The 26,245-nt window shown below is 45.1% G+C and overlaps 1 protein-coding gene across 3 annotated transcripts in view; it reads left to right on the top strand.

The window, feature by feature from the left end:
• The window catches only part of HOMER3 (homer scaffold protein 3), a 229,917-nt gene extending 204,430 nt beyond the window's left edge, over positions 1-25,487 (top strand). For all 3 annotated transcript variants that reach the window (XM_075315124.1, XM_075315132.1, XM_075315140.1), the window contains one exon: positions 19,589-25,487. In XM_075315124.1, the coding sequence (XP_075171239.1) occupies positions 19,589-19,777 (189 nt within the window). In that variant the 3' untranslated portion in view covers positions 19,778-25,487. The remainder of the gene's footprint in view (positions 1-19,588) is intronic.
• The last annotated feature ends 758 nt before the right edge of the window (positions 25,488-26,245 follow it).

Genomic DNA, 26,245 nt, shown 5'->3' with positions numbered 1-26,245 from the left:
TAGTTACCAGCCTCTGCAGCTCTCACGCTGCCTGTGCTGCCGGCTCCGGCTCTCTGCACATGTAGCTGCTGTACACATCGGGTTAATTAACCCGATGTGTACAGCAGCTAGGAGAGCAAGGAGCCAGCGCTAAGCAGTGTGCGCGGCTCCCTGCTCTCTGCACATGTAGCTGCATTACACATCGGGTTAATTAACCCGATGTGTACTGTAGCTAGGAGAGCAAGGAGCCAGCGCTCAGTGTGCGCGGCTCCCTGCTCCCTGCTCACACAGCTAAGCGGTGTGCGCTGGTAACTAATGTAAACATCGGGTAACCATACCCGATGTTTACCTTAGTTACCAGTCTCCGCAGCTTCCAGACGGCGGCTCCGTGCAAGCGCAGCGTCGCTTGCACGTCGCTGCTGGCTGGGGGCTGTTCACTGGTCGCTGGTGAGATCTGCCTGTTTGACAGCTCACCAGCGACCATGTAGCGATGCAGCAGCGATCCTGACCAGGTCAGATCGCTGGTCGGATAGCTGCTGCATCGCTAAGTGTGAAGGTACCCTAAGTGTTTGATTTTATCTGAAGAAGTGAGAAGTTGTCAGATTACTTTTGACCTTGAGCAGTTGCTAATGAACAAACACAGAAATGTGATTCGTCACAGCTACCATGGTTAATAAGCAGCGCAACAGCATGAAGAGCGATCATGCACCAGTCACCTCCTGCACATATATTATCCTGGGTATGCGGATTATTTATGCCACCGGGTAATTTTCACAATGGGCTTTTTAGAACTTGCAGATCATGCAGGGGGATCCCTGGGCAAACCACAACAAAATCTGCAGCATGTGGATGAGATTTGCTAAATATACCCCTGGCTACTACTGTAATACACTGCAGATTGTTTTCTATCCAGATTTGCATGAGAAAAACCCATGAAGTATCCGCTCCATGTGAGTTTTCTCTTAGGGTAAATTCACATTTAGCAGATTTGTTGTATCCATTTTTGTACAAATTAATTCAAATGAACTGAATGCAGTTTTTTCTGTGAATGGAATTTTGCATGGCCAATCTAGATGAATGGGACAGTCACTGAACTTTCTGAAACTACAGTAGTTTACCATCTCTTAATATAACCTTCTAGTGGTGCAACATACAAGTGCATCTCAATAAATTAGAATATCCTCAAAAAGTTAATTTATTTCAGTAATTCAATAGAAAAAGGGAAACTCATATATTATATAGAGTCATTACACACAGAGTGATGTATTTCAAGTGTTTATTTCTGTTCATGTTGATGATTATGGCTTACAGCCAATGAAAACCCAAAAGTCATTATCTCAGAAAATTAAATCTACTTCACCAGGTTTGTCTGTTCCCCTATTTCGTCATGCACCGCGGCATTGTCCGTTGCGCAGCCGCAGTTCGAATGATGCTCCGGCTTCCGGGTCCTCACTTACGCACACATACACACATAGCAGACACACATACCAGACACCGAACACGTACACACACATAGCGCACATGCATGTATACACTGAACACAGACACACACACTGCTGTAAACTCACCTGTCTGGGGCCGCCGCTTCTGCTGTCAGCCCTTTACTGCAGTTGAATGCTTTGTGGCGCCGTAAAGCATTCAACTGCAGTAAAGCCATGACATCAACCTGCAGCAGCCGCTTCATACACCGTATGCTATCACGGAGGAGTCTGTGTGCTGCAGCTGGAGACTCCTCGGGCACGGAGGACAGGTGAGACACTGTATAATAGGGGACAGAAGGGAACCAGCAGGAGCACAGTGTGCTAATTAGTGCAGAGGACATCAGCCCCCACTCCACCAGATCTGTATGCCCCTAGTCCCACCACCAGATCTGTATGCCCGTAGCCCTCCCACCAGAACTGTATGCCTCCAGCCCCCCAGGACTGTATGCCTCCAGCCTCCCCCCACCAGATCTGTATGCCTCCAGCCCCCCACCAGATCTGTATGCCCCCAGCCCCCCACCAGATCTGTATGCCTCCAGCCCCCCACCTGATCTGTATGCCCCCAGCTCCCCCCACCAGATCTGTATGGCCCTAGCTCCCCCCACCAGATCTGTATCCCCCCAGCTCCCCCCACCAGATTTGTATGCCCCCACCGCCCCTCACCAGATCTGTATGCCCCCAGCCCCCCACCAGATATGTATGCTTCCAGCCCCCTCTACCAGATCTGTATGCTCCCAGCCCCCCCACCAGATCTGGATGCCCCCAGCCCCCCCACCTGATCTGTATGCCTCCAGTCCCCCCTACCAGATCTGTATGCCCCCAGCCCCCCCACCAGATCTGTATGCCCCCCCACCAGAGCTGTATGCCCCCAGCCCCCCCCACTAGATCTGTATGCCCCTAGACCCCCCCACCAGATCTGTATGCATCCCACCAGATCTGTATGCCCCCAAACCCCCACCAGATCTGTATGCCCCCCACCAGATCTGTATGCCTCTAGCCCCCTCACCAAATCTGTATGCCTCTAGCCCCCTCCACCAGATCTGTATGCCTCTAGCCCCCCCACCAGATCTGGATGCCTCTAGCCCCCCACCAGATCTGTATGCCTCCAGCCCCCCCACCAGATCTGAATGCCTCTAGCCCCCCCCCACCAGATCTGTATGCCCCCAGCCCCCCTCACCAGATCTGTATGCCCACAGACCCCCTCACCAGAACTGTATGCCTACATACCCCCTCACCAGATCTGTATGCCACCAGCCCCCCCACCAGATCTGTATGCCCCCAGCCCCCCTCACCAGATCTGTATGCCCACAGACCCCCTCACCAGAACTGTATGCCCAGACCCCCTCACCAGATCTGTATGCCACCAGCCCCACTCACACTGCCCCTGTCAGCACCACTCAGCATAGACAGATGTTTATTTCACTGCACTCCCGATGCAATAGCTCAGAAAAGTATGTACAGTAAATGCACTCAATACTTGGTTTGCATAAATTACTGCATCAACGCGGCGTGGCATGGAGGCGATCAGCCTAAGGCACTGCTGAGGTGTTATGGAAGCCCAGGTTGCTTTGAGCCTTGAGCTTGTCTGCATTGTTGGGTCTGGTGTCACTCATCTTCCTCTTGACAATACCCCATAGATTTTCTATGGGGTTTAGGTCAAGTGAGTTTACTGGCCAATCAAACACAGTGATGCTGTGGTAATTACACCAGGTATTGGTACTTTTCGCAGTGTAGACAGGTGCTAAGTTCTACTGGAAAATAAAATTTCCATCTCCAAAAAGAGGGAAGCATGAAGTGCTGTAAAATTTCCTGGTAGCTGCACTGACTTTGGTCTTGATAAAACACTGTGGCTCTACACCAGCAGATGACATGGCTCTCAAACCATCACTGATTGTGGAAACTTCACACTAGACCTCAAGCAGCTTGGATTGTGGCCTCTCCACTCTTCCTTCAGACTCTGGGACCTTGATTTCCAAATGAAATGCAAAATTTACTTTCATCTGAAAGCAACACCTTAGACTACTGAGCAACAGTCCAGTTCTTTTTCTCATTGGCCTGAGTCGGATGCTTCTGGTGTTGTCTATTGGTCATGAATGGCTTGATACAAGGATTGCGACAGTTGTAGTCCATGTTCTGGATACGTCTGTGTGTGGTGGCTCTTGAAGCACTGACTTCAGCAGCAGTCCACTCCTTGTGAATCTCCCCCAAATTTTGAATGGCCTTGTCTTAACAATCCTATCAAGGCTGCTGTTATCTGGTTGCTTGTGCATGTGCACCTTTTTCTACCACACTTTTTCCTTCCATTCACCTTTCCATTAATATGCTTGGATACAGCACTCTGTGAACAGCAGAGCTTCTTTAGCAATAACCTTTTATGGCTTACCCTCCTTGTGGAGTGTGTCAATGACTGTCTTCTGGACAAGTTAGCCGTCTTCCCCATGATTGTGTAGCCTACTGAACAAGACTAAGGGATCATTTTAAATGCTTAGGTGTTTTCCAGGTGTTTTGTGGTAATTATTCTAATTTTCTGAGATAATGACTTTTGGGTTTTCATTGGCTGTAAGCCATAATCATCGACATTAACAGAAATAAAAACTTGAAATAGATCACTCTGTTTGTAATAACTATATAATATATGTATCCCTTTTTGCATTGAACTACTGAAATAAATTAACTTTTTGAGGATATTCTAATTTATTGAGATTCACTTGTATGGAACAACTCAGTGCACTTTGTATTAGGGCTCATTAAGACAAGTACCTCCTGAGTAAAAATCGGATAGCTCTCTGAGGAATATAATTAAGTAGGGCTGTTCTGACAGCAATTATTTTTTTTCACATGCAAAAATGGCAACATGCACTATTCTCTTCTGTTCATGCAGATCAATCAACAGAAATTGCCGCAGCTACCCACCCCTGGGCATCAGCCTTGTTGCTTGTGTAGACGGCAGGCGGTAATCCTCCACATATACTGGGCAGGTGGTGCTTATCCCCCAAGCAAAAAAAGTTCCTGGATAGAGTCCAACAATAGAGATAGGGCAGCACTCACCAACGTCCAGTAAAAAAGACTTTGTTTATTCATGGTGCAGGTAAAAAGGCAGGAGCAGAGTTGACAGCAGGGCCCCCTCATGGACGACAGCCGTTTCGCGTGTGCTCACGCTTTCTCAGGTCCAAAGAAAGCGTGAGCACACGCGAAATGGCTGTCGTCCATGAGGGGGCCCTGCTGTCAACTCTGCTCCTGCCTTTTTACCTGCACCATGAATAAATAAAGTCTTTTTTACTGGACGTTGGTGAGTGCTGCCCTATCTCTATTGTTGGACACTATTCTCTTCGGTGCCTTGGATGAGACTCGCCTATACAAGTCTATGGGTGGACAAAAAAAAAAATCGCATCCCATATGGATCATCCATATAGCATCTGATTTTTAAAGATGCATTACCATTATAAATATAGGAAACTGTATTTGATCATGTACATTTTAAACTGTTGGTATAAATATGCCAGACAGATAGGACTAGGATAGCATACGAATGAAAAATACGGACATAAGGATGACACAGAAATGGAATACGGCTGAAAATCATCTGATTATTCATACGCTCGTCTGACCCTAGTCTTAGGGGCACTTTGCACACAACGACATTGCAAGCCGATGCTGCGATGTCGAGCGCGATAGTCCCCACCCCCCGTCGCAGCTGCGATATCATTGTGATAGCTGCCGTAGCGAATGTTATCGCTACGGCTGCTTCAAATGCACTCACCTGTCGTGCGACGTCGTTCTGGCCGGCAAACCGCCTCCTTATTAAGGGGGCGGGTCGTGTGGCGTCACTGCGACGTCACATGACAGGCGGCCAGTAGCAGCGGAGGGGCGGAGATGAGCAGGATGTAAACATGCCGCCCACCTCCTTCCTTCCGCATTGCCGGCCGGGACGCAGGTAGGAGATGTTCCTCGCTCCTGCGACTTCACACACAGCGATGTGTGCTGCCGCAGGAACGAGGAACAACATCGGACCGTCGCAGCAAGGTAATTATGGTTTTCGCCGACGCTACACCGATGATAAGATTAACACGCTTTTGCGCTCGTTAATCGTATCATCTAGGCTTTACACACTATGATGTCGAGAGCGACGCCGGAAGTGCGTCACTTTCGACATGACCCCACAGACATCTCACCTGCGATGTCGTAGTGTGTAAATTATCCCTTAGTGTCGAAGATGAAACTTGAACATTCAGAGAATAAGCTCTGTTTAGTGGCATGCAGGTAGGAACCAAGGCTATTTAAAAACAGCCTAAGGCTATGTGCGCACTGGGAAATGTAATTTTCTCAAGAAAATTCCGCAGGCATTGAAAGATTACCGCACCCGCGTTAAAAAAAAACGTGGCAACCCGCACCAGAAAACCGCATGCGGTTTGCTGTGGTTTTACCGCGGTATTGTTCGCGGTATTGCCGCGGTTTTGCCGCGTGCGGGTTGGTACATGTGCTTCATTGCATTCAATGCAATAAAACACATTGAAAAAAAAAAAAATCATTCCCTTCTGAGATAGATAGTAGATAGATAGATAAATAGACAGATAGAAGAATAGATAGAGGGATAGATAGATAGAGGGATAGATAGATAGGGGACAGATCGCTGCATTTCTCCCGAGTGGTAATGTGAGTTCACATTACCGGCCGTGGGAAATGCCCTGTGGTTACCTCTGCTGTCTCGCTGCGAGGCTGCATTCAGCGCTGTGTCAGTGTCAGTCGCGGCTGGATGCAAGCATCGCAGGACATGGATTACGTCGGAGCTTTGTTTTGGGAGGGGTTAATAAAAGGGTGAACGAGGCTTATTTGTGTTTTATTTAAAATAAAGGATTTTTCAGTGTATGTGTTTTTTCACTTTACTTACGGGTTGATCATGTCTCATAGATGCTGCCATGATCAAGCCTGGACTTAGTGGCGGCGATCCGCCGCCATTAACTCCTTGTATTACCCTGACTGCCACTGCATCACGGCAGCAGGAAGAGCCGGGTACACTTCGGTACTGCCGCATAATGGATGCGACAGTCCCGGGACAGCTGCGGCTGATATTCTCGGCTGCAGGAGGTGGGAGGGAGGCGGGGCACATTAACCCTGCCCCTCGCCCTCGCTGTGTACTTACCTCGGCTGGACGGTAAAAATACAGCGGAGCCCACGTGTTTTGTTTTCTATATTTCCGTTTGATGTCTATGTGTGTTCTATATGTCTGTGTTCTATGTCTGTGATGTCTGTGTGTGTCTGTGATCTGTGTGTGTTTACTCTCTGCTCCGCTTCCTCTGCCTGTCATAATGACATCACTTCCCTGCAAAACTGCAGGCAAGCGATGTACATTACCGCAGGTAAACCGCGAAATACCGCAGGGAATAACGCAGGAAAACGCAGTGAACCGCACAGAATTTGCTGCCTGCGTTATTCCCTGCGGGATTTCACGATTACATTGGAGTCAATGTAGTGAAATTCCGCAGCGACGTGCGGAAAAGAATTGACATGCAATTGTTTTTGCTGCGGGAATCCCGCAGCAAAACAAGCAGCTGTCAAATTCCGCTTAGTGCGCACAGGATTTTTTTTTCCCATAGGTTTTGCTGGTGAATCACTGCAGAGATGTTATGAACATTTTCTGCAGCGAAACATGCAGCAAAACCGCAGGAAATCCGCGGCAAAAACCGGTAAGTGCGCACAGGGCCTTAGTCAGGGGTCTCAAACTCGGCTGAGTATAAGGGCCGCACATAGAAAAAAATAATATTTGGGGGCTGCATTTTTTGCTGGACCCACTGACATTTTTAGAGATCGCATATTTTTTTCTATTCACCTTTGTTAAGGTTTTTCTAACATTTTTCACTTGTTTTTAAAAAAATGCGCACTTTTTTTATTTCAGTTTATATATAAAAAAGTATTTTTAATGGGAAAAAAAATCATTTTTTATTCTGATTTATTTTATTTTTACATTTTATCCCCTTCTTGTATGTAATATCGTTTTACAACCATATAGAAATTTTGGCCAACATTTTGTAGTAATATTTCCATCCTGGTCCTCATCTGTTAGTACTGTCTCCATCCTGTAGTAATGTGCCCTATCCTTCTCCCAATCCTGTAGTAATGTGCCCATCCTTGTCCCCTGTGGTAATGTGCCCATATTGTCCTGTGTGGTAATGTTCCCATATTGTTCCCATATTGTCCCCTTGTAGTAATGTGCCCATATTGTCCCCTTGTAGTAATTTGCCCATATTGCCCCCTCATGTAATGTGCCCATATTGTCCCCTGTGGTAATGTTGCCATTTTGTCCCCTGTGATAATGTGCCAACATTGCCCCTTGCGGTAATGTTCCCATATTGTCCCCTTGTATTAATGTGCCCATATTGCCCCCTTGTAGTAATATGCCCATATTGTTCGCTTGTGGTAATGTGCCCATATTGTCCCCTTGTAGTAATGTTCATATTGCCCCCTTATGATAATTTGCCCATACAGCACCCTTGTAGTAATGTGTCCATATTGTCCCCTTGTAGCAATGTGCCCATATTGTCTCCCATAATAATGTGCCCATATTGCCCCCTTGTAGTAATATGCCCATATTGTCCCCTCTGGTAATGTGTCCATATTGTCCCCCTGTAGTAATGTGCCCATATTGCCCCCTCTGGTAATATGCCCATATTGTCCACTTGTAATGTGCGTATCTTGTCCCCTTGTAGTAATGTGCCCATATTGTCCCCTGTAGTAATCTGCCCATATTGCCCCCTTGTAGTAATGTGCCTATAGTGTCCCCTTGTATTAATGTGCCTATAGTGTCCCCTTGTATTAATGTGCCCATATTGCCCCCTTGTAGTAATGTGCCCATATTGTCCCCTTGTAGTAATGTGCCTATAGTGTCCCCTTGTATTAATGTGCCCATATTGCCCCCTTGTAGTAATGTGCCCATATTGTCCCCTTGTAGTAATGTACCCATATTGCCCCCTTGTAGTAATATGCCCATATTGTCCCTTGTGGTAATGTGCCTATATTGTCCCCTTGTAGTAATGTGCCCATATTGTGCCCTGTAGTAATGTGCCCATATTGCCCCCTTGTAGTAATGTGTGGTAATGTGCCCAGCCCCCCAAAAAATATATATATGTTGGCTGGGTCTGAGCACAGGTGCAGTCACAGAATGGAGCATACCTGTCACCTTTTATACATAGGGAGAGGGAGTCATAATTTGAAGCGTGTACTCCGAAATAGTGCATCTGCTGAAGCGCCTTAGTGTTTTCACCCACTACGATACCCCTTTCATAGCTCCCATAAAGTACAATCCTTACTCTGCCCCCAAAATGCCCACATACAAAGTAAGATACCTTACACTGAGTTCCGTCACATACTTTTTCCCTCAGTATCCCCCCCACATACCCAGGATTATGGCCTCCACAGTTCCCTCACACAGTATAAAGATCCTAGAGCTCACACCACACAGTATGGTTGCTCCCACAACCCCCTGCACCATGAATGATGGCTGACTGTGGGGAGCTATGAGTTACCCACATCATGTCTAATTGATCTCACAGCCCCCACACAATATGATAATCACCACAGCCACCACAAAGTATGATGGTCCCAACAGCCCCTGTACACAGTATGATGCATCACACATTCCCCCACACACTATGAGGATCACCACAGCCCTGCAAAGTGTGATGGCCTCAGAGTCCCCAACGCAGTATGATGTACCCCACAGCCCACCACACCCCGTATGAGGGTTTCCTTTAACATCATTGTATTAGCCCCTATCTGACATTCTGACATTGAATGTATTGGTACTACAGAACCTGTGGAAGTATGGTTCGGCGGGTTCAGCCAGACTTTAGCTAAAGTTCAGTTTGGGACCTGGACTTGACCTGAACCCCAATGGAAGTCACTAATTGGGAAGTTTTGGTCTACAACCACATGCAGCCAGGTGTAAACAGATAACGTCATAGGGTGAGTCGGCAGGGTGTTTCCATTTTCTTTTTTTGTTTGGTGCACACTACATACAATCATGCCGTTGTTAACTCTAATGCACGCCGTTCTAACATTTCAAGCGGCTCGCACTGGTCTGAGGACCGAGCACAGCATGAGTGGTTTTATACCCAAACTTTGAACCTGAATTCTGGTTTGTTTTTTTTGTAAAGTCTGTGTTCTGTACGAACACCAAACCTTGGGTTTGCTCATCTGTAATCGGTATGTCCTATTTTGCAGTGCGTTCCCTCAAATGGATGAATTAAATAGTGATTGCAGCATTTAGGCTGCGAGAGGGAGGAGGCCGATTGTGATCCCCCGATGTTATCACGGGGTTCTACTCATTGCTATGGCAATAAAAATAAACAACCAAACCCTTCGCATGATTATAATTAAATATCAATATAGCCATATACAGTATACTACCAAGGTGACACGCAGGCAATGTGGACCTGGGACTAATCGCTAAATCAGAATATACACAGAGAAAAATACAATCTGACACCCATATAACAAAGCACTGAAAAACCATGGCAACCTGAAGGCAAATAATGACCCCGGGGTTTGCTGGCTAAGGTGGCCAGTTAGACCAGTCCAAGACCATAGTTATGGTGGCCTGTTAGACCAACCCAAGAGCATGGTCTAACAGGTGTTCTTTCAGTGTTACACTGACAGGTGCTTGTGCATATAATGCATTGCATTATAGTCATTATATATCAATGATCATTATATGTCATAATCATCATAATTATTATATATCAATGATCACAATAATTAATTAAGTTAATGTTCCATAGAGGAACTAAGTAAGAACATTTAATAAAGTAAATAAAAATGTAACTATATAGAGTACAGACCAAATGTTTGGACACACCTTCTCATTCAATGAGTTTTCTTTATTTTCATGACTCTGAAAATTGTAGATTCATATTGAAGGCATCAAAACTATGAATTAAAACATGTGGAATGAAATACTTAACAAAAAAGTGTTAAACAACTGAAAATATGTCTTATATTCTAAGTTCTTCAAAGTAGCCACCTTTTGCTTTCATTACTACTTCGCACACTCTTGGCATTCTCTTGATGAGCTTCAAGAGGTAGTCACCGGAAATGGTTTTCCAACAGTCTTGAAGGAGTTCCCAGAGATGCTTAGCACTTGTTGGCCCTTTTGCCATCACTCTGGGTCCAGCTCACCCCAAACCATCTCGATTGGGTTCAGGTCTGGTGACAGTGGAGACCAGGTCATCTGGCGTAGCACCCCATCACTCTCCTTCTTAGTCAAATAGCCCTTACACAGCCTGGAGGTGTGTTTGGGGTCATTGTCCTGTTGAAAAATAAATGATGGTCCAACTAAACGCAAACCGGATGGAATAGCACACCACTGCAAGATGCTGTGGTAGGTTCTGTATGCCTTCAATTTTGAATAAATCCCCAACAGTGTTACCAGCAAAGCATCCCCACACCATCACACCTCCTCCTCCATGCTTCATAGTGGGAACCAGCCATGTAGAGTCCATCCGTTCACCTTTTCTACAAAGACACGGTGGTTTTATCCAAAGATCTCAAATTTGGACTCATCAGACCAAAGCACAGATTTCCACGGTCTAATGTCCATTCCTAGTGTTCTTTAGCCCAAACAAATCTCCTTTGCTTGTTGCCTGTCCTTAGCAGTGGTTTCCTAGCAGCTATTTTACCATGAAGGCCTGCTGCACAAAGTCTCCTCTTAACAGTTGTTCTAGAGATGTGAAGGTGTGTCCAAACTTTTGGTCTGTACTATATATATATATATATATACACACACACACACGCACATATATTGTAGATTGGGTGCATGATTATGGTGTAAAAAGTTCATCACCAAATCTACATTTCTTGGCCCAAAAATGCAAAAAAATTATTTTGAAACCATTTCGATGCAGTTTTTCTGCCAAGAGGTGCAAATTTGGTGCTGAAATGTGGGGTTTAATAAAGTGGTGAAAGAGGGCGTTTTTTGTATTTTATTTCAAATAACGGATTCAGTGTTTGTGTTTATTTACTTTCACTTACAGATTAGTAATTAATCTAGGGCTTAGTGGCAGCTGTGGGCTGTTATTAACCTTTTATTACCCCGATTGCAACCGCACTAGGGGAATCAGGAAGAGCCGAGTAAAGTGCTGGAATTGTTGCATCTAATAAATGCGACTATTCCGGGTGGCTGCAGGATGCTATTTTTAGGCTGGGGGGTGGCCCAATAAGCATAGTTCACCCTCGCCTCAGAATACAAGCCCCCACTTGTCAGCTTTATCATGGCTGGGTATCAAAATTGGGGGTGACCGCAAGCTGTTTCTTTGAATTATTTATTTAAATAATTAAAAAAAAGTCCCATACGGTTCCTCCTACTTTGATACACAGACAAGATAGGCGCACGGCTGCGGGCTGCAGCCTGTAGCCACAGGCTTTATTTATGCTGGGTATCATAATATGGGGGGGGACCCTACCCTAAATATTTTATTTATTCACTTTTACTGTACGATATAGACCCGCAAACAGCACCTGTGATTGGAAACGTCAGACACGCTGACACTCAGCATGGGGGCGCGTCTGACTACAACTAATTACAGACACCGGCGGGTAGAGAAAACAGTGCATATGAATGAGCCTAATGCGCGGCCCCGGAAGTTAATGGGTGGCCGCGGGAGCAGTTACCGCTGCGACGGAGCCTCGGTAAGTATGAAGTGCTTGCTTCATTCTTATTTTCTTTATTTTTCCTTTATTTATTTTTTTTATTTCCTAAGTTGCTGGAACCGGATCAACACCTGGAATCCTGGGCCCAGGATCCGGACTTTTACAGTCCGAGTCCACCTATCACTATTCCTAACAAAAAAAATGATGTTTCAAAAATTATGCTGATGTTAAGTAGACATATATAATAATGCTATTTATTAACTATTTTGTGTGACATAATTCTCTGGGTTAAGGGCATAAAAATTAGAGGATTGAAAATTGCAAGATTTTCAACAAAATTCCTATATTTTTATAAATAAACATAAAAAATTTCAACCTAGATTTACTATTAGCATTAAGTGCAATGTGTCACTAAAAACAATCTCAGAATCACCGGGACCTGGGATCCATTAAAGCGCTCCAGAGTTCCTACCTAATAATGTGACATAGGTCATGTGGAGACACGGGGCTCAGTGGGTGCTCTCGTCCGCTAAAACCCGCCGCCTTTAGAAAGACAGCGTGGCTCAGGGCTCATCCCAACTGAACGCCGGCCTCCTTAACCGTGGGCGTAACACTACTCATACAACACAGGGTGAGGGAACCACAATAATTAGACTTTATTGGATCCCCAATCAATTAACGGCACATAACACATAACCAGCAAAACACACATGTAACAGGCAACGGAGTCTCACCCTTCCACTGGCTCACCAGGGATTTAGAATGTCCTTGCCTCAGAGGTTCCAGGGCCGCTTACTCCAATCCAGCAGCACCCCGCTTCCGGCGGGCACCCACCGAGAAAGGAATAGCGCCAGATTTAGGAAGCTGTGTGAGGTCTGCAAAGTCTGTAGCCAGGTGACCAAATTGTCCCAACCTGGGTTTCTTCCTTAAGTAGTCATTGGTATGATGATACAATCCTGGCAGCCGGGGTCGAAATCCCTAGACTGTGGATATGGTCTCCAACCGGAACTGGAGTCACTAGATTGAAGCCATCAGGTACCCTGATCCTCTAGTCGGCTCCTAAGAGCTTAGACTGGATCCATCAGCATCCATCAACAACCACCTGGTGGCTTAAAGAAATCCCTTTTATAGCCACAGCCTTCCACTTGGATACACTGCATCCTCATCGATTGGTTGGACAAGATCGCCTCTCCCATTGGATGAATCTCAAGCTGCATGGACAATGTTCATCCAAATGAAGTTTACAGAAAGACTGAGGGTATACATGTAGTCTGGAAGTCACCGACTAGACAATGGCTACTAAGGTAATTACATTAGCAATACACAATTACAATACAATGTTTACTGGAAGAGTCTGGAGAAACAATACGTCTGGCTTTCAGTGGCCAATACAATTAAATGAGTCAACAAGAGTCTTGTAAAAACAATGAGGGACTTATCCCCCGTCTATAAACAATCTGTCATCCTGTCTGGCTGAATTTTAAGAAACGTTAACCCATGAGAGTCCATGTCGTCACAGGTCAGATTTCTTAAATTTTGGCCTGAAAGTCCAAAATAATATAATTTAGCTGTGCACACTGGAAGTAGTGATGGGAGGTGCCAGTGAACAGAGTTAAACTCCAAGTCCAGAAAATTAAGAAAATCACTGCACTCTCAAAATTGCATTTCAAGTTGTGTTTTTATTGTGATGATTGCGACTGTTTTAGACGTTTCAGCTTTATTTCAGGCCTTGCTCACTAGTCGCTAAAAAATAACAGTGACTTATTTACAATATAATACAATTATATACAAAATTGAAAACCAGAGCAAAAGTACATAAATTGCAATGAGGAGATTCAAGCAACATCCTGGCTGGAAGTGATAGAAATGGAAAAAAGGGAAGGTGAAAGGGAAGAATGGAGAGGGAAAATGACACATAGGGAAATTTAGCAGGTTCAAGAATGAAGGGCGCTTTACACGCTGCGACATCGCTAGCGATGTCGCTGGTGATCGCACCAGCCCCCGTTGTTTGTGCGTCACGGGCAAATCGCTGCCCATGGCGGACAAAATCGCTAGGACGCGTCACACATACTTACCTTCCTAGCGACGTCACTGAGGGCGGCGAATAACCTCTTTTTTAAGGGAGAGGCTTGTGCGCTGTCACAGAGACGTCACACAGCGGCCCGCCAATAGAAGCAGAGGGGCGGAGACCAGCCGCATTAACGACACGCCCACCTTGTTGCCGGAGGATGCAGGAACGCTGTTGTTCGTTGTTCCCGGGGTGTCACACATAGCGATGTGTGCTGCCTCAGGAACGACGAACAACCTGCATCCAGCACCAGCAACGATATTTGGGAAATGAGCGACGTGTCAACGATCAACGATTTGGTGAGTATAGTTAGCAGTTGCTCGTAGGTGTCACACGCAACAACTTCGCTAACGAGGCTGGATGTGCGTCACAAATTCCGTGACCCCCAACAATATCTCGTTAGTGATGTCGTTGCGTGTAAAGCGGCTTTTAGAGTTGGTGCATACCTCCTGAATAATATATCGGAAGGGAGAATACTAAGAGAATAACACCATGGGTGTCGGCGATCCGAAATTAAGCAGATGTAATGGTTATAGACTGTCTAGAATGATAACTTAGTTCAAAGTCTCATATACAAATGTGGCGCCCTGGAGAAGCCAGAGGCCACAGATAACAACACACACCCCCACCCCCAGCAGTTCACAGCAGACATCCCCAAAGTCACCTGCTTTCTTCCTCGGGCTCAGACAGACACACCAGGTGGGTGGAGTCAGGAGATGGAGACGCCCACCCAGGAGTTTGGCTGGCCTGAGGCAGGAAACAAGCCCAGACAAGTCTAGGAGAGGAAGAGAGAGGAGGTCTGCAGTGAGGCAGACGCAGACAGGGGCTTAGGTTGGAGCCTAAGGCCCCCGAGCAGAGAGTCAGGCAGACGGTAGTGGCCGTCTGCAGGGAGCCGGGGAGACAGTTGGTGGAACCGTAGGTAGCCGGGGCTGGGCGGTGGCCCACCGGTACTGAATCGGGCAGCCAGCTGGAAGCCGGAGCGCAGGAGTGTACGGAAGGTGCAGGAAAGGACTTACACCACCAAACTGGGTCAGGGGAAAACACCGCAGCGTCTGTGGGACCCGTCCATCCAGCTGAGTGTTTTACCAAGAACTGTGTCCTGATTTCTGGCTGAGTGAGTACCACCGTGCCGTGCGGCACAGCGCTGCCCCTGCGACCCTGCCCCTCACCAGTCCCCGCACCGGCCTGCCATCCATCCCTACCCCATCACCGGGCCCCGGGACAACCAACCCCCTACCCACGGAGGGGAGAACTAACATCTAGCTGCTCCATACCATCACTCCCGGGATCCCCGTCCAGAGCAGTGGTGGTGTCACAACCTCACTACAACCGTGGGTGGCGTCACGGACAATCTCCCTTACCAAACCCCCCTTTTACTGTGGAGCATGGGATCACAGACCGGGTCACGCCACCGTGATACCCACAGAAGTGACCCCGTGGCCCAGATTTGAGTACCCCCCTGGTCCCCGGGCGACACATTTGGCGTCACAAACAGGATCCTACCGCTCTGCCGTTTGGTAGAGGTGTGCCTTGTTACCGCCGGAGGTGTCCGGCCGAAAGTTTTGCAAAGCCGCCATCTTTGGCGTGAAAATTTCCCGCTCGAGCGTCTTCCCCGAGCAGGAAAGGCGTGAAAGTGGAGCCCCGCCCCCTAAAGAAGGAAGCGCTAAAAAGAGGCTAAGGGGGACGGGATGGCGTCCGGCCCCATGTGAACCGCGGCTGTGGAAGCAGGGACGCCAGGACTCTGCCAGTGTTTGGTTCCTGGAACACCACTGCACGAGATGTCCCGTCCGTCCGGCACCGCCGAAACCTCAGTGCCCACGGCCAACGCCCCGACCGACCCGTTACTCCTGTCACCGGTAGCGGAGCTCGCAGCGTCTGTGAGGGAGGGCCCAGGCCTGACCATCGTCACCGCCCTGCCACCGGTCCCGGCTTCCATCCCAGCCACACCGCCGATGACGACGGCCCCGGCAGTCCGCCCGGCCGCAACGGAGATGACGATGGCTCCGGCAGTCCGCCCGGCCGCAACGGCAGCGAAGCACCCATCCCGTTAACTATCTGGGCAGCCTGGTTCTGGATTGGGGTCAAGGGGTGCTGCCCATTTCTTAGGGGCAGCATCAGGGCCAGGTTGTTTGGGTGGGTGACTGAAGGACCCGTTCCACTGTTATTATTAAAAGTGTTTGATTACTGTTGCAACGTTAAAGAAATGTGCATCCCGTTGTGGGAAGATTGAAAATGCTTGTGTTTAATGTTTTAATCTTTTGCAGTTTAAAAAAAAAAAAAAAAATAAAACCGGTGATGGACGGGCAGCCCGCGGACGGTCTGCATTTTGCTAAGGGGGAATGTGGCGCCCTGGACAAGCCAGGGGCCACAGATAACAACACACCCCCCCACCCCCAGGAGTTCACAGCAGACATCCCCAAAGTGACCTGCTTTCTTCCTCGGGCTCAGACAGACACACCAGGTGGGCGGAGTCAGGAGATGGAGACTCCCACCCAGGAGTTTGGCTGGCCTGAGGCAGGAAACAAGCCCAGACAAGTCTAGGAGAGGAAGAGAGAGGAGGTCTGCAGTGAGGCAGACGCAGACAGGGGCTTAGGTTGGAGCCTAAGGCCCCCGAGCAGAGAGTCAGGCAGACGGTAGTGGCCGTCTGCAGGGAGCCGGGGAGACAGTTGATAGAACCGTAGGTAGCCGGGGCTGGGCGGTGGCCCACCGGTACTGAATCGGGCAGCCAGCTGGAAGCCGGAGCGCAGGAGTGTACGGAAGGTGCAGGAAAGGACTTACACCACCAAACTGGGTCAGGGGAAAACACCGCAGCGTCTGTGGGACCCGTCCATCCAGCCGAGTGTTTTACCAAGAACTGTGTCCTGATTTCTGGCTGAGTGAGTACCACCGTGCCGTGCGGCACAGCGCTGCCCCTGCGACCCTGCACCTCACCAGGCCCCGCACCCGGCCTGCCATCCATCCCTACCCCATCACCGGGCCCCGGGACAACCAACCCCCTACCCACGGAGGGGAGAACTAACATCTAGCTGCTCCATACCATCACTCCCGGGATCCCCGTCCAGAGCAGCGGTGGTGTCACAACCTCACCACAACCGTGGGTGGCGTCACGGACAATCTCCCTTACCAAACCCCCCTTTTACTGTGGAGCCTGGGATCACAGACCGGGTCACGCCATCGTGATACCAACAGAAGTGGCCCCGTGGCCCGGATTTGAGTACCCCCCTGGTCCCCGGGCGACACACAAACATAGTATAATACCTCAGGGTGTTGGAAGCAGTATACAGATATTGTTATCTTGTAGGTGAATGGGTTATGTAAACGTTTCGTTATTCCTTTGAGGTCACTGAAGTATAAGTATGGTGCTATCTTCCTCTTGGGATTGATTTGAAAAAAGGAAGGAGGAACTGCCAAGGTAATGCTCAATAGGATAGTATGTACATATTCTAAAAACAATCAAAGCATTATAGCATAATAAATCATTAAAATACTCTTTTTTTTTTTTTAAATTTGGCCTGGTCAGGATGGGTAAAAGAGGCTATGGCATTAAGAGGTTAAACAGCATCTGCATCTTGAAGATGGAGATACCATTGAGAACGGAATGCCCGGCTGAGTATGTGTGTGTGTGTGTGTGTGTGTGTGTGTGTGTGTGTGTGTGTGTGTGTGTGTGTGTGTGTGTGTGTGTGTGTGTGTGTGTGTGTGTGTGTGTGTGTGTGTTGCATGGTAGTCGGTGGTATGTTGCTCGACATCAGGCATCCCCCAGATAATTGTCTGCCACTACGGTAATAGCAGTATGCCCTTGTTCATGAACAGTTACAAAATACTTACTCAGTACTTTGAATCAACTCCAAACCATTTATCTTAGTCATGTAATTATAAGGGAACATTCCACGCTGGACCATGTCACATCTTATCAGCCAATTGTCCAAAAATGATGCAATTCCTGAACAGTTAATGAAATATCATTGTAAGACCCCAGAAGTCTACCGACGAAGGGGTAATTCTCACTGACTAAATTTTTTTTTTTTTTTTTTTAAATAGAATGAACGATAGACTGAACCTTTCAATGGAAGAGCTACCTAGCAATTGTAATGCCCGTTATTTTAGATTTTCTATATGTCTCTATCCGTACAGCGTCAAATTATGGAGGTGCTCTAGACTAGTAGCATTTCACCATAATTCAGGATCTGATAAAACATGCCATGATTTCTATAAGATCCATAAGAAATCAGAAGGCATATGTGGCTATTGTATTACACCATTGCCTTACTCAAGACCCCTCGAGGAAGCTCACACGAAACGCGCGTAGGGGTTTTAATGTTGCTGCATACAAACTAGGATCACTATGGGTGAGTGTACTAAACGCTGTCTGTACTATACTGCTTGATAGCAGTCATACTGATTTCACTACTCTAAGTTTAATACCATCTTGTACACACCTTATTGGAGTTATAATCCTCCCCTATGGACTCTTGGTAGTTTTTTTTTTTTTTTTGTAGAGCTGCACCATGCAGTTTCACTATTTTTGTATTGTTTTTGGTTGTCTGCATTAATGTTTAATAAAATTGAAATGGATTTTATTATACTTTTGTGGTGATCTATATTGCTCCATATCTTTATAGGTTTAATAATTGAAGAGAGCTTTTCATAGCTGTACTAGCAAATGTAATGATCCTAGTCCCTGGTTTTCATCCGTGTTTACTGGGTAACTCTCTATAGGTTTTCAGATGAGTTTTATATACTTCAAATGTGCACAAATATCTATCAACCAGAGTAGAACTACATTGTAACAATGAACGCTAAATAACCTTATTTGCCACTTTTACAAATGAATCCCGTGTATAAAGGGCCCGTTATACGCTACAATTTATCTGACGATCGCATGAGCGACGTGACACGCCCACATCATATTTACGATTTGCCGGTATCGCTTATAGGTCGTTTATTTGCTGTCACATGTAACGATCTCAAAATCGACGCATCAGTGATCAACGATATATTGTTGGACCCAGGCGGTCGTTTGAATGTTGTTCGATGTTGGCAGGGTGTCAAATGGAGCAATATGTCGGCTACTTCCCCAAAACGAACATTTTTTTTAAAAATGAACGACGTGTCAACGATCCACGATTTTCATCCTATTTGCGATCGTTCAGAGTCGCTCGTAGGTGTCACACGCAACAATGTCGCAAACGATGCCGGATGTGCGTCACGGAATCCATGACCCCGACGACATATCGTCAGATAATCGACGCGTGTAAGGGGGCCTTTAGGTGAAGATATCTTAAGATTTTATATTACCCAGTTGCATTAGATACTAACCTATTCACATTGGTAATAATTAAATTTAGTAGGTTGTCGTCTCATTTTTCCTATGTTGCTATGTAAGTCACATTACTGAATATTTTACTGTGTGGTTTGGCAGGAGCTGGAGGATCGAAACCAAGAACTGGAGAAAGATCTGCAGAAGGCGGAGCAGAGTTTGAAAGATACTCACTTGGAAAGAGACCGGATACGGGAAGAGATCAGCAGAGCCGGAGACGAGCTGGATATAAAGATCTGCCAGCTCAATGAATTGCGTTTAGGGCTCTCTCAACTTCTAGAAGGAAACTGAAAGCCGTATGGATGGCTGCTGATGAAACTATTGATTATGATTGTATATCTAGTGGGATTTGGGATGGCAGCTGGACCATTCCTAGCACCTAATGAGACAGATGAACCTGGAGTATAACAGTCACCACTTGTCATTCTATTTACTGGCTTCATGTCCGTAAATAATGTTAGTTGTCTAGTTCAGGCAGCTGTAGAGATAGAAAAGCCAGGTCCAAGTCCAGTATATTTACTTGCTATTAACTATACTTCCGCTGCAAATCGAATTGAAAATAGATTTTCTTTTTTCTGTAGTTTGTACCAATTTCTAACTAGGAACAAAAGCCATGAAACAAAACCAAAAGGAACATGTGGACTGTGCACCAGATTAGACATGTGCCATGTAATACAATTGCTATTCCCTATGGTGACAGAATACATTCACTGTGCGTTTCCGTATTACAGACCAGCTTTTTCAGGGCAAAAATATCAGAAAATCCCACAAAATCTGGGACCAGCTACATCAATGCCTTAATCAAATATAAAACGGGACTGTTACCGTTCCCTGACAAGGGAGACATGCATAGATACAGGTATTATATCCTAGCCTAGTTTCATTAAGGGTACTTCTCATCAAATGGTAGAGGATAATCATATAGTCTGTGCTATAATCTGACTAGGACACACATCTCAATAGCTTTGGCTTTCAGGGATAATCCTTAATTCTAGCTATATTATAGGAAAATTGAAAATCATCATACAAACATTACGGTTTAAGGATACTGGCCTAGCACATGCCATCACTTCAGGGTTCCTGGTTGTGGCTGCTCCATAAAATATTCATGTCCTGCACCTTTTAAGAATATCCATCACAATTAACAATGGCGAATAAACCCCCATTGTATGTTTACATTACCTGGACAATTTCTAACCTTAAAGTAGAACCTGTACAGTACATGCAAGTCCTTCAGTACAAGTAGAGAAATATTTTCTCTTTCTGTACTAGCAACTCATTCTACCATTATTGTGCTAATATCAGGCAGGTACTAGAGCGTAGTGAATACATTTCTTATAGCATTAATAGTCCTTGAAGAAAGTCAATTAATTACCAGTGAAGAAACTGTTCTGAGGACCAGCCATTTGTGCCAAAGACTACTGCTCCACTGTAGTCATTCTATTTTTTATTGCACGTTATAAATGGTAATCGAGGACAGTAGGAGTGGATGCCCTTCTTCTAGCCATCTAAACGTGTAAAAGTAAAAAGAGCCTCTGACAAATCACCTTTATTAACATGACGAATCAAGATCATTTGAATCATTAAAATCTCTTGCTAAGAGCTCCTATAGGGTCAATAAGTGTGGCCTTCTGAGTAATGCCACATTCACATACGTGAATGTCGTGGTCTAAGCATGGGTCTCCTGACCTGAATTTGATAGCTGTATGTGTCTATGAGTGTGATGATTTGAGGTCAGGAGACAAAAAGACTGTCCGTGCATGAAAACCTGTGCTCATTCCGTGACACATGGATGTGTGAATGCAGCATAACATCTTCAGTACGTGAAATTCGTCAGGTTTATATTATTGGCCTGATTTGGAAACCACATGCTACAAACCTATATATTCTATATGACCTTCAAAGTTGGAGTCAGTAGACCAGCGGCCTGTCCATGTATCGCAGATCCGTATTCAGACCACGACATACAGATGTGTAAATTTAGTCTTGAAGGGGTTGCCCTCTACTCGAATAACCCCTTCTCAATTAGTATGTTTTCCCCCTTTCACTTCCATCAGATATCTGATTTGTCCAAAGTAGGGGACAGTGATTTGGCCACTGCTTGGCCGCATGGATTGAGTGACATTACAATGTCACGTGAGTCCCGGAACAGACAGTGCCAACATTGCTGGAATGATGTTGGCACAAGAGGCAAGTATAGTTGTTGTTTAACTTGGGGGAAGTATACTGATTCAGAAGGAGGTGTCCTCTACTTGAATAACCCCTTCTTAATTAGTATGTTTTCCCCCCTTCACTTCCTTCAGATATCTGATTTGTCCAAAGGACGGGACAGTGATGTGGCCACTGATTGGCCGCATGGATCGAATGACATTAGAATGTCATGTGAGTCCCGGGAGAGACAGCGCCAACATCCCTGGGATGACGTTGGCACAAGAGGTAAGTATAGTTGTTATTTAACTTGGGGGAAACATACTGATTAAAAGTAGTCCGAGTAGTGGACAACCCTTTTAATCTATGAGCAAAATGAGTATTCAAAGGTGAAGCAGCTTCAGGAAATTCCTTTATTGGGGAGTTTTTCTTTATCCTGATGCCTTTTTAAAAATATTTTTTTCCTGATGCTTTTTTTTTACCACTTTTAGAGTTGACAATGCCTAGGTTGAAGCGGATTCCATCAATAGCCACTAAAAATATATGACGTACTTTCTTTTAACACTACACCCTTTTTCAAAACCTGAAAGGGAAAAAAGAAGCTCAGAAAACTCTACATATGAACAGAAAAAAAGAATTAACATTGCAAGGATTAGCATTGATACAGACTTTCATGTGTTTTATAGGCAATTATTCTGGCTTTATTTGAGCAGGTCTGCTCTAAAGCAAACTTAAAACATTTAGTCTGCACATAGCTCCAAACGCAAATTGTAATGCCAATTAATTGTTACTGATTGCTGTCAGTCAATGGAAACATTTTCTGCAAAGGTTTTTACCCTCTGAACATGAACACCATGTCCATTCAATAATAACAAGAAATGATCTTGAAAACTACAAGGTATTGAAAAACAGTATGGGCTTGTTCACACAGACTACAGTATTTTATAGAAATGTTTGTAGGCAAAATCATAGAAGAGATAGAAATTACTTTTTTAGTGAAAGCTATGATTAGAGCCTTAACTTAAAGAAAGTAGATAGTATTTATTGTTTAATTTTTTTTATATTGTTTTTGATTAGCCGATCCCATTCAGTTTAGTTTAACTATTTGATGCTTTGTTACAAGTCTTCTGAAATGACATAATGATGGTGCTCACATATGTACTAGTAGAAACTCAAAAATGCATGATGAAAACTAGCAGACTGACGTTTTTGCAGTGCAGAATAGAGGATGAGATGCTTTGTTCAGGCATAAAGTTTCTTTTGCTTTAGTATTTTTTATGCAAAAGTTACAGAAATGCTGCGAGGACTCAAAGATTAGCTGTAAGTTCTCCATTCACAGAGTGATTGACAAGGCTTCATAAGTTTAAAGCTTATCAATACCTGTGTGTAGCATCTTTGAACTCTGAAAGCATTTTAACAGCCTTTTATATTAAAGGGAACCTATCAGGTTAAAAAATACTATTAACCTGCAGAGATGAGGTTAATCTGCAGGTTAATAGCATTCTGTAGCTGCCCAAGACCACACAGAGAGCCCCACTGCCGGGAGGAAATTAACTTTACTCTTCCCAGCAGACTCTGGCTTTCAGTCATAGGGGTGGTGACTGTGTAGATTTATTCAGCGCCCTCTGCATAGTGAGTGGCGGTTATAACAGGTCCCACGGAACTGACTGTCAACTCAGCATTTCTCCCGGCAGCGGGGCTCTCTGTACAGGGGCCAGGCAGCTTCAGAATGCGATTAATCTGCAGAGATGAGGTTAATCTGCAGGTTAATAGCATTCTATAGCTGCCCAAGACTGTACAGAGAGCCCCACTGCCTGGAGGAAATTAACTTTACTCTTCCCAGCAGACTCTGGCTTTCAGTCATAGGGGTGGTGACGGTGCAGATTAATTTAGCGCCCTCTGCATAGTGAGTGGCGGTTGTAACTGACTCGAAACTGACTGACAGTCGACTCAGCATTTCTCCTGGCAGTGGGGCTCTCTGTATGGGGGCAGGGAGCTTCAGAATGCTATTAACTTGCAGATTAAGCCCATATCTGCAAGTTAATAGCATTTTTTTACCTGACAGTTTCCCTTTACAATAGAAATAATAGAAAACGCCGAGCTTACTAATTGGCTGCAGCGGTAAGGAGAGCTGATGCAGACAAAACATTAAGACCTGAGCAGTGTCAGAGAGATCAGGAGAGGGTGAATACCCGCTCCATTTGTTATCATACATATATAAAAGCCTTTGTCTACTCTTCTTGAAGTTTAATACCCCTTTAAGTTTGGGGTCTCTTCTATGCTAAGCTAATTTATGAGAAAGCAAAAAAGTGGTGCTCTAAATGACTAGAAATACAGTATAGTCACACTTGGAAATAAGCCAATTATTTATTTAGTAATTTGTCATAGTCATTGCTATATTTTGTGAAATTATCACCATCATTTGTGGATAGTCTATATAATCACAAGATCAGATAAAATGTATTTGTTGGTTGCATCCATCAAATAGCTACCATTACCTTTATATGGAATCTATGGAAGCAGAGTCTCATTTAGTCTTTATCAACTAACACCACAGGTAGATGGAGCAGTGTAACTACAAAGGAAGGCAAGGCCTCTCTCTTCATCATCACTGGCTATGTAGTCTGCAAAAAAAATAGCTATCATTTTAGAAATCTGAATTTCCTGTTAGTATTTCAGAACAATCACTATGCTGCTGTTGGTGGATCTTCTATCCATAGTATATGTCTATAATGCGTAACTGCAAAACTGTAACTGAGTTTTGGGTCTGACTGGCTCAATAAAAATAATATGTCACCAGGTGAGAGAGGTACACAGGTCTTCTAAACATTTCTGGTCACAGGGTAATCTGAGCCAATGTAAATTATCTTTTAAAGTAAATTTCCAGTCATGACTTTAAAAATGATATGTTAGTTAGTACGCGTAGAGAACGACTACTTGCTTTTCATCTTCGTTGTATGCTGTCTTTGGCTGCTTTGTAGTCAGCTATATTAGTGTAGGGCTGTGATCTGTGAAGTACAGTTGTACAGGGAGTCTGAGACACACCTCCTGTGTTATTATTGGTCCAGGCTGCTGTACACACCCTCTTCCTTCAGTGTATGAAACAAGTCTGTTAGATACTGTAAGGGGCTGTCCGCGCACGGAGGACTGATTTCTATTATAGCGAGGCAGAACAATTATTAGGTAAGCTAAAAGTTAGGAAAATAAAATGATCAGATAACCGCCAGCCATATACTGAGTGGCATGAGCCTTGGTAAGCAGGTGCCGGAAAGCGGTTCACAGTAGAAGGAGTATGGCAGCTGAGGAGTAAGAAAGTAATATTAGAATGAAAATGTAGAGCTAAGATCTATCAGCAGCAGCTAGCCTGCCCCGTGCTGGCAGTATATAACCAGCGGTAACACAAGGTGGCGCTATACTTTTAGTGGGATCATAAGTTACATACAGCTATTTTTTTCTGTGCCAACCTATTGTATCCATGTGCAGCATTCCTGCAGGAAAAGTAGAAATGTAGAACCTTGCACTTCCCATCTCAGCATCTCAGGAATGCAACAAGAAAATAACAACTGGAAACAATAGACAATTCATATGTTGTGTAGAGGACTATAACAATTCCAGGGGTTGTTTTGCCTTCAGTTACCTGTCAGGAACCGTCCTAAACCCCAATCAGGGCAAATAAATAACTGTCGACATTGAGCCATTACTAGTTTGATTTTTTAGAAGCACAACCTTTGCTTCCCATTTCTCCTATTTCCCCCATATCAGTAGAGCTGAATAATTATTCTTACATGTGAAAGTGTTTAGACATTTTGAAGCTTTTCTCAATTTTAATAAAGCTTTGCAGCTTTGGATAGTATTTGTGTGTTTGGTTTGTGAAATTCTAACTCCACCATATTATTTTTTATGTGAATTGAAAATCTCAAATGTCACATTGGAAAAATCATAAAGATTTCATACACAGCTGTCCACACAAAAAGGAAAATTGGATCTACTACCGCTGGCGATCATCATGGAGTCACCAAACTTAGCGTATGTTCAGTCTGAGGAGTTTTTTCCAGGTGTTTTTGGAGCAGAACCTCTCAAAAAACCACGAGTTTAGATTGGAGACCACCAATCTGCACCAAAAACTCCTGAAAAAACCTTTTATGCACACAAGATCTTTTTCAGGTGGCTCTTGCCTGGAAACCACCTGAAAGTCCACTGCAAGACTACCACTAAAAATTATATTCTATTTATATGAAGTGTTGAACTGAATTGAAGTGTGATACCAAGAGTCATCGCCCCTGTTTTTTTCCTTGACATTCACCTCTTATCCTAATTATGTGAGAAACGTGATAGAGATGACACTAGTGATGGACGAACCCCCCGATGTTCCGGCACGGGAGCCTCGCCCGAATGTTTTGTAAAGATCGAGTTTATGTTGTGAGATAATGTGAACTTGCGTCTGAACACTGAACTCGGGCTTTACAATTATGGGATGGGGTGGGGGGGCTGTAAAATAAAAAATATAGTTAATAATAAACATTGTCATTATACTTACAGGTCCTGCGACGCGTTCTGCAGACTCTGTCTTCTGGCCACTTCTGCTTCCGCGTTCAATCATTGCTGTGTACC

Source organism: Anomaloglossus baeobatrachus, chromosome 1 (genome assembly GCF_048569485.1).
Source record: "Anomaloglossus baeobatrachus isolate aAnoBae1 chromosome 1, aAnoBae1.hap1, whole genome shotgun sequence".
NCBI classification, from domain to species: domain Eukaryota; kingdom Metazoa; phylum Chordata; class Amphibia; order Anura; family Aromobatidae; genus Anomaloglossus; species Anomaloglossus baeobatrachus.
This window is presented reverse-complemented; position numbering and strand designations above follow the sequence as displayed.